At 46.2% G+C, this 12,332-nt stretch overlaps 1 protein-coding gene across 3 annotated transcripts in view; it reads left to right on the top strand.

The window, feature by feature from the left end:
- Positions 1 to 12,332, top strand: part of PLD1 (phospholipase D1) — a 63,007-nt gene that overhangs the window by 24,563 nt on the left and 26,112 nt on the right. For all 3 annotated transcript variants that reach the window (XM_063408254.1, XM_063408256.1, XM_063408255.1), the window contains exons 7-13: positions 2,514 to 2,572; positions 3,076 to 3,168; positions 5,576 to 5,728; positions 6,426 to 6,575; positions 7,354 to 7,437; positions 9,020 to 9,101; positions 11,074 to 11,184. In XM_063408254.1, the coding sequence (XP_063264324.1) occupies positions 2,514 to 2,572; positions 3,076 to 3,168; positions 5,576 to 5,728; positions 6,426 to 6,575; positions 7,354 to 7,437; positions 9,020 to 9,101; positions 11,074 to 11,184 (732 nt within the window). The remainder of the gene's footprint in view (positions 1 to 2,513; positions 2,573 to 3,075; positions 3,169 to 5,575; positions 5,729 to 6,425; positions 6,576 to 7,353; positions 7,438 to 9,019; positions 9,102 to 11,073; positions 11,185 to 12,332) is intronic.

The following is a 12,332-nucleotide window of genomic DNA, read 5'->3' on the forward strand; positions in this document are numbered from 1 at the left end:
ATCCGCCTTTTTATTATTTTTTTGTTCATTGCCACAGCAATGTCATTGAAGCTGCATTCTCCAGGCCCATATCTCATACCAAAAACATCCTGCTGTGGGTCACTCTGAAACCAGAGAGGGATGCCAGATCCCAGGGAGGCAGCTGGGCAGTGCAGGAATTCTGATGTGACGGAGATGAAAGCTCCTGGCTGCCCTGCCTGCCTCTCCCAGCTTCTCTGTGGATGACGAGCACCTCAGATGAGGAATTCTGGCAGTAAAAATAGATGATTGTAACAATAAATCATTCCATCAGATGCTTTGCACTACACTGGGGAATTTTCCTTGTAACTGCAGGAATTTATTTAAGGGGGTTTTTTTTACAAACCAGCACTTGATCAATGTGTTGGATGGGCTCCTGTCATTGCTGTTCCAGAGACTGCTTGGCTGAAGAGGAGGCTGCTGTGCTGCCAGACAATCTTTCTCTGTTATGTGGTGGTAGTTCTGTTTCTGCAAGTAATTTTTCCTCTTGATTTTCCTTTTTGCTTCTTTGAGGACAATTATTTCTCTACATGCAGTGCTCCTCAAATTCCTGCCAGCTTTCTGGTTCCAGCCAGCATTTTCCAAGGCTTTTGACATTTATATTTTTTTTGTGTGTGTGCCCACTATGAGAGAGATGTCTGGGTTTCTGATTTGTCTGATAGGAAATGCCACGAAGAAGTTAAAATGGGATCCAGACAAAGAACTGGTCTGAGAATTTGCTTGGGACCTCTGATAAGGGCTTGTAGGGTACACTGGATTTTTTCAGGTGCTTCCCACCCTGCTCTGAGTGTCACTGCAGAAACAGCTGAAACATTCATTGGCATACCTGGTGCTTTTCCAGAACACTTAGGGAGAATAGAGAGAGCAAGATGGTTGGTAAAAAAGCATGGAATTGCTTGTTCTAACCACTTTCTGGAAACAGGCTGAAATCACCCTAAATTCAAAGCATTAAAGTTGCCTCAGCTGAGTAGAGATTACTTTATGTCCTTGAGATACTCAGAGGAAAGCAATAGTGTCTTGTTTTTTTCTATGGCCTTGGCTGATATGAGAAGTTTGGGAAGGTCCCAGGAGCAGCTGAGCATGAGGAGATGGAAGGATTTTCGGTCCTACTGCTGTTTTCTGGGGAAAAATGACGATATTGGGAAGGGAGCCTGTGCTGACCTCATCATAATGGCAAGATAGACTTTGACCCCACATTTACTGATACTTTTTGGTGTCTGGAACTGTCTTTGAGACTTAGGGGTCCACCCAAGTAATTCCTGTGCAAAATTGGATTTTACTAATGAGGGCCCTGAGGCTGGTTTGCCAAAGAGAGATGACAGTGGCCCTTTCCTTGAGAAGAGGAAACCTTTCCTTGGAGTTGCTGTGGATAGGGGTGGGCATATCCTAAAGCTGGTACCAAGGCTGCCTCCTGTCCCATCTGCGGTCAGGAGCACGGGCTGAGCCCTGGAGTGCAGCCCCAGCAGGGTTCATTGCCAAAATGTGCTGTTAGAGGTTCCCTGTGGCTTGCATCCTGGCCAAAGGGACAGTGACACCTGCCCTCACCCTGCCCTGAGCACCTTTCTGCACTTGGACAGCTTGCTGTGACAATAAATTAAAGTGCCTGCATGCAGACAAGGTTCTGCTGTGCAAGGCGACTCCTTTGCAGGGCTGTGCCTGCCCCAGCCCTGTCCTGCACAGGACACCCTGGGAGAACATTTCTCCCTGCTAAAGGGGCCCAGGGCTAATATCCAGCAGGCTGCCAGGAATGTCCTGCTGTGCCAAGAAAAGCCTGCTCAGTGGAAATTGCCCAGTGTCCTATTTTTAGAGGTAAATGCAATCGTGCTGAGCTTTCTCACCGGCTTTGCTCGCCGTTGTGCCCCCTGCAATCCCTGCTGAAGCAGGAGGAGCCCTGAGGAGGCAGGGGATTGACTTTGATCCTTGACTTTGGGGTTTGAACTTGCTCTCCTCCTGCCCCACTGTGGTTTTCCTGTGGATTTTCTATTCCTGGAACCAGATGGGCAGCGATGTGTGTGCAGCACTGCTGCAGTGGCCCTGGATGGGTTGTGGAGCTGAACTCTCCTGTGATGTCCCCATGGGGTAGGGGACTTAAAGGGTGGTCCCAGCTCTGGGCATGTGTCTTCATTTCCTTTCCAGTCTTTCTGTGAGGGTCTCTGGAGGGATTCAGGCAGCCAGCCAAGATCACACAGACCCCTGAACAGTGTCCAACTTGAGTTCTTGTTTCAACCAAAGATCCAGGAGGGAGAATACCAGGGAGTCCATGTGATACATTTGAGTCTAATTGTCCTGAAATGTGTTCTTCAAGGTAGATCTAAAATAAACCAACAGAAAACTCAACCAAAATGCTTTTCTTGGTCTTCTTTGAAGATGGTTGGTGGGTAACATCTGCTCAGGATCTTCTGTAGGTCTTTACGGCAAGTCACTTTGATGAAGCAAAAAAATTAATTGTGGATTTGAGAGTTATAAAGATGGGGAAATCTTTTTTTCTTTCCCAGATGGAGTTTGTTGGAGTAAGCCAGCTGTCATTCATCCACGACCTGGGACCGAAGGGCATGTGAGTTGTGAGCTGTGTCTTTGTGAGTTATGATTCACTAAGAGCATGGCTTTATACGCAAATACTGTTAAAATTAGTAGCTTTCCTTTCTCAGCACTAGCTGACTGGGGGATATTATGCCACCTAGATATGAGAAATTATTACTACTCTGACAGAAATGCTACAATTTGGAGAAATGTTTTTGAGAGTACACTGCTTGCAAGAGAGCACTTATGGGGTTTCCACCCTTCCCTCCCCGTTGAGCCACTTGAATTTCTGCTTCCTGTGCTATAAACAGGGACCCAGTGATTCTTAAAACTCCATTCCTTTCTTCTGGAGGGGTTATTTTTGCCCTTCATCCAGCTTTCAGGGCACAGCACAGAGGCTGCTTGGGCACAGCTGCAGGTGACAGGAGCCAGCCTTAGGCACAAGGACCGGGGTTTCAGCAAGCCCCCCCTCCAAACCCCCCCTGCACCTCCAGGGGAGCCACATCCCCCACGCTGACCCTGTTCCTGTCCTTGCAGAGAAGGATTCATCATGAAGCGCTCGGGGGGCCACCGCATTCCTGGCCTGAACTGCTGTGGCCAGGGGAGGATGTGCTACCGCTGGTCCAAGAGGTATGCTGGGGTGGCAGAGCTGGGGGTGCCACCTGCTCCCTGGGCACACAAAAATCCCCATTTTGTCTTTTTCTTCCCAAAAAATATGTGGGAGAGAATCTTGCCTATATTACAAAAGCCACAGATTTCCATGTTGGAAGGGCCTGTGGGCTATTCCCTGCCTCACCCGTCTGTGTGTGTGGGTTTTTTTCTCCTTTGGAGTTCACAGAAGGGACATGTTACTCCAGAGAAAATCTAGGATTTCCTAGAGCTGACCAAAATGGCAGTGACCTCCCAGACTGTGCGCAGCTTTCCCTGCTGCACGAGCACAGGTGGCTCTGTGCCTTTGGGAGGGAATGTGGCTGGTGACCTGCCCCAGGCAGATTTCAGCCTGGCTTTCCCTTCCTCAATTTACAAAATGAAAATCAATTAATTGAAGCACTCTTTGGACTGCTTCAGGGCAGGGGCAAATCAGACGTGACCTGCAGCGCTAAGGAGCTGTTTGGTGCAATTAAACTTGGCATTAAGTATATTGCTTCTTGCTTATTGCTGCAGGTATTGAATCCCAATGTTTTCTCCTGTTCCCATGCCCCTTCCTGCTGCAGACAGACATAATTTGGGCTCCTATCCCTTTACCCTCTGTGTTAAGTCTCAGTGTTGCCTGGGACTGCAGCACAGGGAAATGTATGCTGTGGGGGAGTACCTGTGTTACCAGCCAGCCTCCAAAAAATGCAGGGTGTGTTTCCTGGAGCATGCCCTTCCCAGGCAAATCTTTCCACTTGAAAATCCAAATAGCCCACATCTGCCTCACAGCAACAATTTTGTAGTTGATGGAGCTTCCCCAGGCATTATGCACCTTTGGATTTTAGCATCACCCATGGGCTGTCATTAGTTTTATCTTTAATAGTTCTGTTTTCCAACAAAACCTTTCTGCGTTCTTGTGAAGAAAAGGTCCTATTCCTGCACAGTCTTTCCAATATTTCTTAATTTAGGTTTACAGAAGATCTGTATAATGAGGGCACAAGGAGATAAAGATGTGACCTTCCTTCAGGTCAAATCATTAAATCGTCACCAATTCTTTTTCTTTTTTATGGAAAAAAATGCCTTTTTTGTCTTGATACTCCTCAGGTAACCCTTTCTTGTGTTGTTCAGAGCTCAAGCTGTAGTGGGGACAGTAGCACATCCAGCTCTGATGGATCTCCACTTTTCTTGAGAGCCCAGAAAGAGGGTAGGAGAAGTGTTTGAGTGGGTTTGTGTACAGAATATCACAAGTGAGACACTAAATTCCCATCTTGGCCCACTGGGACTGATGGTTTATGCATCAACAAATAAGCAAATAACAGTAATATTTCCCAGAGAGGGTTATTTAAAGGATGGATTTTAGGACACGGGGGATGACAGTGGAGTGAAGCTGTGAAATGGGCACAGGCAGGACTCCTCAGGCATGTAGAAAAACAGAAAGGGAAGAACAGAAGGGAGAATACTTGGAAACATACCCTGTGGGAAGTTTAAGAATGAAATTATGGGCCAAACAGAGAGGGGAGGTATTTTGGCACCAAATGAGAGGTGATGCCAGGTAACTCTTTCAGGGCTCTGAAGGAAGAAAAAAAAATCTGGGAACTAGATGAGGAACTGAGGCTGTTACTAAAGATACAAGAATGAACAGATTTTTGCAGTGTTTTGTGCTGCTTTGTGTGTTTCTGAGCGTACAGAAGAATGAAGTGAAGGTCTGGTGATGGAGACCTGTGTGGGACAGAGGGGGCTGGTTACCCCAGCTACGCTGCAGGGGGAGAAAAAATTAGAAATGCCATTCACAGTAAAAAATGTGTTTTTTCCCTGAGTTGCCTTCAGGCTACAGTATTTATGTAAAACCTGCTGGTCATCCCTCCTCGTGTGTTTCTAACAGGGTGCCTGTTGCTTGGCAATAAAAGCTTTCCAAAATGCCTTGTTCATATATTTTGATAGGAGTGAAAGTGATCCTAGCATCAGAATTAATGTTAGAAATGTCAAATAACTCCCAAACAGCACACAAGCTGAATAAAAATCAGGGATGGAGAAACTCTTATGCACCTTGCCTTGTGCTCAGAGGTTTATGACCAGGGAGGTTCTCATGGGTTTTGTTAAAAAAGGGAACCTGTATTTTTAAAGAGTCCTGTAAAAAGGAGTTATTTATGTAACTCTATAAGTCCTGTATTGAATTAAAATTCATTACCCAAGTTCATAAAACAGACACTTTTCTGCTCAAGAAAACCACCCCCTGGTCTAGCTCCTGAGAATATTTTTTCCCATTTAGTCGGTTTCCCTGATAAATTATTTGCAGGTGTTTTGAAGAACCACTTTTCCATTTTATTAGCTCTTTTGGTGGCTCATGTTTGGAGGCCTGGCATGGGTGTGAAATCCAGGTGACGTGGTTGGTGTGTCTGTGCAGGTGGCTGGTGGTGAAGGACTCGTTCCTGATGTACATGAAGCCTGACTCGGGGGCCATTTCCTTCGTCCTGCTGGTCGATAAAGAATTCAACATCAAGATAGGCCGGAAAGAAACAGAAACAAAATACGGGTTGCAGATCGACAATCTCTGCAGGTAAGAAAACAACTTTGTTTATCCCCTTTTAGTTTGCTTTTGCTTTTTTAAGGAGTAATCGATACTGCTCTGCAGGAGGGGTTAACAAGCCTGGGTGGCTGCTGCTGGTGTGCTCAGACCTGCTGGGGCTTTGCCCTAATGCTGATTATTTCCCATGTCTTAATGAGGCATTTGGAGCCTCTGTTTGTCCATCCCTGGGGCTATTGCTGGGGCCTGGGGCACGGTGCATGCTGAGTTGCACAGTATGGTTTGCCAGCAATTGCTTAGGTAATTTTTTAGGCACTCTTTTCCCTTTATGCTGCAAGTAGGGATGTTTTCTTCTGCATCCCAATGGAGTATTACTCAAAAGACATGCTAGTGGGGAATAAAGAGATATTTAATGTTTTTATGTTAGCGCACAGTATAAATTCATCTCTTAAAACATACATTAGCTGGCTCTAACTCCAAGATAAGTTGGTGCTGATAATTTAAACATGGGTGGTTTTTTATGCTTGGCAGTGCAATACTGTTAGTCACTCAGAGCAGCTTTCAGCACTGTGCATTCTTTTGCAAACAAAACGGCGAAGTCCCTACTTTTTGTGTAAATAAAGTATGACTGGTGCAGATGCATTTACCAACATGGTCAGGCAGCGAGAAGCAGCCCAATTAAATGGAAATGGCTTCAGCCTCCTGCCCTGTGCGTCGTGTGTTCTTACAGGTCGCTGATTCTGAAGTGTAACAGCTACAGACATGCCCAGTGGTGGAGGCAGGGCATAGACGAGTTCATCCGGAAACACGGCAAGGACTTTCTGACCGAGCATCGCTTCGGCTCCTACGCGGCCGTGCAGGAGAACACCCTGGCCAAGTGGTGAGCACCTCCTCCCTGCCTGCCTCAGCACCCCAGCTCTGCTGAGCAGAGCTGCTAGCCTTTGGTAGCTGTGGGGACTGTGGTAATTAAAGAAGTTTCAAAAAAAAAATGAAGGTTTCTTCACCAGGGACAGAGTTCTGGTGGCAGGAGCTCTGTGCTACAGCTCATCGTGTTTTGCAGTGTCAGGTTCTGTTTAAATTCAAATGTGTTGGGTATTTGTCATTGTAAGGATAAAGAGAAGAAAGGGAAATCAACAAATGCAGATCTGGGTATAGTTGGAGGGTGGCTGGGCTTTATGCACACAGCAGCCCCTGAGAAATCCTTCTGTCCCCAGTGTAACCTGACTGCACTAATCCATTCCCAGAAGTGCCTCAGAAACTGGATTCTAGCTGGAAGCAGACCAGCGCTTTCCCTGCAACGTCTGCCTTGCAACAACCTCTGCCTGAGTACTTTCCATAAATCAAAGGAAACACCATTCCATCATCCTTTCCTGAGAGGCAAACCTGGCTTGCATGTCAAGCAGAACCCAGGAATATTGTGTGAAGTTGGCAGAAGTGCCAAGAGGCACTTAATATTCCCTTATTGTGCTGTTTCGTCAAGCTACTGATAGGAGCATTGAATTCTCCCTGCATGTTGTGCTGATTCTGGAAATTGGGATTTTGTTTGCTTTCGAGAGGAGAATGTAAATGCCTTTAACACACAACCCCATCACTCTTGAGCTGTGTACTTTTCTTAATGAAGAGGAGGAGGCATAACTGCACTCTGCTTGCTTTTGCAGGTATGTCAATGCCAAGTGGTACTTTGAAGACGTCGCCAATGCCATGGAAGCTGCTAAGGAGGAGATTTTCATCACAGATTGGTGGTTCGTACCGACGCCTTTGGGTGTTGCCCAGCTGTCTCTCTGGGGACGCTCCCGACAATGCGGCACTGTTCGGAGCCCTACAGTATGGCAGCTAGCCCTGCAGCCAGATGGTTTGGCAGCACACCCAAACCTCTCCTTGTGTTGTATTCAAAGGCCTTTTCAGGAGGGCTGGCAGCAAAAGCGCACGCTTGGGATCAACAGCTTGGTTGTCTCCCTCCACGGAAATGCCTGAAACTGCACGGAGGCACCACCTGAGCTGCAAATGTGGTGGCTTGAGGGGCTCCTCAGGAGTGTAAATAGCTGCAAAACTGAGGGGCATGGGTGTCTTTTGGTGTATCAAGGAACAGGGATGCTCAACAGTGCTCTTGCCATGGGATCCCCCTTTCAGCTCCTCCCCACTGCCTTGGGAAGCCTCATGCCAGCAGTGAGAGCATCTTGTGGGTGTGTCCTTTTGGTCTGCTCTTAAATGGGCCAGATAAGGGAGGAGGGGAGTTCTGTTGCCCTTTCTGGGCTGTGTGTCTGCCGAAGGGCCTGGCTCTGCCCACTTGTTACCTAGTTTAGGTGTTGATGCAGTGCTCTGGTTCCTGTTTGTGGCAGGAAAAGGTTGCCCTCACAGACTGGGCAGAGTCTCTTGGCTGGGTGCTGGTTGTGGCTGCCCACGTCTTGCCTTTCTCGAGATTAATTTGCCTGAGCCAGCCTTGGACCATGGGCATGGGAGGCTTCCAAGACATGACTCAGATTTCCTGTTCACCTTTAGACACGTCTCTGTGCTCCTCTTTCACTGTCTGTGAAATGAACCTCTGGCTGCTTATCTGCTGCCTCTGGGAACTGGGAGAATTAGTTTCTAGGAAAAAATTATGAGAAAACTATGTACCATGTTAGCATTTGGTGGGGTAAATCTGTTTCCTGCCATGACCACAGTTAAGCCTAATGCTCATAGATTCTCCCTATGCAACATCAGGTGGCATTTCAAGAGCATCCCACTTCAGACACATTGTCTCTTACTTAGTGTTTTATTCAGACAATTGTTAGTGTCATGGAATTCCAAAACTTAACCTCAAACTTGATGTATAAGATTAAAAAAAAAAGACAACTATTTTTTGTAATCCTTAAAGCAATAAAATGCCCTGTTGAGAGATCCGATTGCTTTGTCTTCAGGCAGGAAAGAAAATTCAGTGCAAATCTGTCCTGTTCAGATAGCTCAGGTGCCAGAACTGAAATCCTGCTCTTATTTTTTTTAATATCTGCATATTTCTTTCAGATCTGCCTCGGAGTCTTTAGTTGCATCTTTCTTTCACAGATAGAGTCCAAATTTCCCTACTTATACATCACTGTTCAACCTGGTCTCGTGAGTTGTTGAATATGAAGATGGATGTGCTGGACATGTCCCCTGCCCTCTGTAATGCTCAGTTATTAAAGAACAAAGAGCAGGATATTGGAGAATGCATCACTCTGGGACATGAGCTTTCACATTCACTTTATTTAAACCTCAATTCCTTTGCTTCCCAAGTTGGTTATTTAGGCCAGTGCTTTGTTTGCAGGCTACATCTGCTGTGTTTTTTATATACCTTTGTTTTCTTAGGCTGAGCCCGGAAATCTTCATGAAGAGACCGGTGGTGGAAGGGAATCGCTGGCGGCTAGACTGCATCCTCAAGAGGAAAGCAGTAAGTGAGCTCCAGCTGCACCCTTCACCCTGCACACACCAGCCAAGGGTCATACTGGGGCTGGAGCACTTCCACCATTCATTTTGGTAGAGAGTTAAAGGCTCACATCAGATGGCTTTTCAAAACCACGTGTTTTAATTTGTTCCCCTCGTTTGGGTTTGGAAGAGGTCAGAGGCAGAAGGGTAGATCCTGTGATTGCCCCAGGTTTGAGTCACTTCAGCCTTGCCTCAGTTCCTGGTAGGGTCAATGACCTGCTGCTGTCCATGCTTTCCACGTGATTTATGTAATTTAGAGATACAGGGAAGGCTGAACACTTTGTGGTGTGTTTGTGAGTGTGGGCTGTGCTCCAACTGTTCACACACCCTGTGATAACACCGCTGCTAAAAAGAGCTTGCCCATATCAGCAGAGAGTGACAAAGTTTACATTCCCGTGGCTGGGAAACCTCTTGGACTCTTGCTGTCGTAGAAGGGCAGAAGTGCACATGGACACAGACTTTAAACTAAAAGGAGGCAGGTTTAGATTAGATATTAGGAAGAAATTCTTCCCTGTGAGGGTGGTGAGGCCCTGGCACTGGTTGCCTGAGAAATTGTGGCTGCCCCATCCCTGGAATTGCTCAAGGCCAGGTTGGATGGTACTTTGAGCAGCCTGGTCTAGTGGAAGGTGTCCGTGCTCCTGGCTGGGAGTGGAACAAGATGATCTTGAAGTTCCCTTCCAGCCCAAACCATTCTGTGATTCTGTGACATGCTGAAATAGTCTTTGACTCTTTCCCGTTTCAAGCCAGTTGTCATCACAGTCCTCACCCCTCCACATACCTAGATAAAAAATGAGAGCTTTGTGTCTGACTGTTGTTGGTTTGGAATTACTCTTATTTTCTGGCAAAAATAAACTGGCCACAAGGCATCACTCACTCACAGGAGGAATTTGGCTTCTTTTTGTCGTGTTGACATAGATTTTCTTATGGCCATAAAAACACAGTGATAAGGTGAGTGAGGTCAGTCCCTGGAGATGCCTGCTCTGTCACTTGTGGAGTTTCTTTGACCCAACAGGGCAGTCAGCAAGCTGATATCATGATGTAGAGGTGAGGCTGTCTTTTCTGTGTGTGCAGTGTTGCTTTGGACTCCCCTGGGTGCAGTGAAGAGCAGAATATCATCCACAATTTGGAGATTGCCTTAGCTTTTGGTAGCAGCTTTATGGGAATAGGAATTCAAAAGGCTTTGGAAAGTTTAAGCTGGCAAAACCTAGTGCAAGCTTTTAATCCATGCTGATTTATGGGAAGTGGAGGTGTCCCAGGGTGTGACCAGTATTTGCCAAAGTTTGGGAGGCACTTGGCACATTTGAAAGTGCTTTAACAAGAGTTCTTAGAACCCCTGCCATGGATACAATGCTGATCACAAAAAGCTCCATGCTTTTAGCACTGCTCAGTGTATTCCAGTAGCTTGTTTAGCTCCACCAGCAGAAAGAACCTCTTTGGTGGTGTTGAGTTGGTGACATCCCCTTCAGGAGGGGGATGTCAGTGTGACTTCACTGGTCATGTCATCCTGCAGGGACATTTAACTGTGGGCAACCCTCAGGGCAACACGAAGCAGCAGACTGAACTTTAGAGGATGAACATGATTGGAGTGAATCATGCTTGCAAAATCTACCTCAAAGGTAGTGTAAAAGGAGCTGTTGTAGGAATGATCTGTGGATGGGCCTTGGCGTAGCTCAGACAAAAACAACAAAACCCACACAAACCCAGGTGCTGAGCCCTTCTTAGAAAGCTGGAGAGCTTTCCCAAGCAGGCAGGTCCTACCAGGCTGTGGGGTCCCCATGGAGGATCTGGAAGAGCACAATCAAGAACAAGTAACCTCAGTCAGCATTTCCATCAGCAGACAGAACACATTTACTGCCTCTTAGCTTTTCCTCCCTTCAGAAGTAGACTGTATCCATTGATGTTCCTGCATTCTGTGTGTTCTTTTTTATTTCTGACAGCAACAAGGAGTGAGAATTTTTGTTATGCTGTACAAAGAGGTGGAGCTTGCCCTGGGGATCAACAGTGAATACAGCAAGAGGACACTCATGCATCTCCATCCAAACATCAAGGTAATTGCACAGGGCTGTGTGGAGGGTGTTTGCATTCAATTGTTCTTGATGGCTGATGCTGACCCCGGTGTATTTGTGTGGGAACTGCAAATTCAGGAGTGTTTCTCACCATTGCAGTGGGAATAGTCTGACAAGACACACCCATACAGTGCCTGCCACATCTGGCAACTTCATTTCTTTAGGTTCTAATGGAACATGAAATTGCTTAGTTTAGATTTGCCAAAGCAACTATTCACTTTCATTCACAAGAAGGGTATTTCATGTGACAAGTTAATGGGGTTACATCAAATGGAAAATTACAATTTGAGAGTGTTGTCTCATTTCAGCATTTCTGCTCAAATGTGAATGATCAGAGTCAACACTGGGTGTTAATATTCCCACCACAGAAGAACAGCATTGCACTGTCCTGTGCTGTTACACTGCTGTCCTGGCACCCAGCAAAAAATCATTTGTGGCAGAGAAACCAGTAGATAAGGCTAGATCCAGTCTCTTAGAGACACACACACACCTTAAGGAGCAGTAAGATGCTTGTTATACTAGAATAATTGATTTATGTTCACTTGATCAGTTGTCACAGCGAAGAGAAGCATCCATTCATCATCTTTGCAGCAAAACTGGATGATACACACAAGCTGTGTCACAGGTTTTGGGAGCAGCCAGGTGAAACTCAGTGGCTTTTTCTCCGGGAAGCTGGTCTAGTGGCTCTAACATCATAAATAAAACTCTGAGCTTAGATATAGAAATTAGGGTTCCATAGACACTTGTCAAAAAGAAATTCCTAAACAAATGCCAAACATTGATTTTAAGTGGGGAGAAAAAAACCACCCAATTTCTCATTTCACTTGTGTAGTGGCAACAGCCGGAGAAGTGACTCAGATCACCAATATGTTGTTTTCTTTCAGAGCAGGCTCTGTGTTTGAAAGCTCAGCTATTACAGCTCAACCAAAGCAGTTTCTTTGACTGTGGTCCTCTTATGAAGCTGTTGTAGGGGTGACCTATCCCAACATCAGTAATCATTGCTGCTTGGGATTCCTGCATCCTGGGGAAACACCTGCCTGCCAGATGGCTGACACCAGCTATGGGGAAATTGAGTAGTTTCAGTAATTAAGTAGTGGATGCATCCAGTAACAACTCCAGCGTTTCCCCAT

The sequence above is a fragment of the Prinia subflava genome, chromosome 11 (assembly GCF_021018805.1).
Source record: "Prinia subflava isolate CZ2003 ecotype Zambia chromosome 11, Cam_Psub_1.2, whole genome shotgun sequence".
Classification (NCBI taxonomy): domain Eukaryota; kingdom Metazoa; phylum Chordata; class Aves; order Passeriformes; family Cisticolidae; genus Prinia; species Prinia subflava.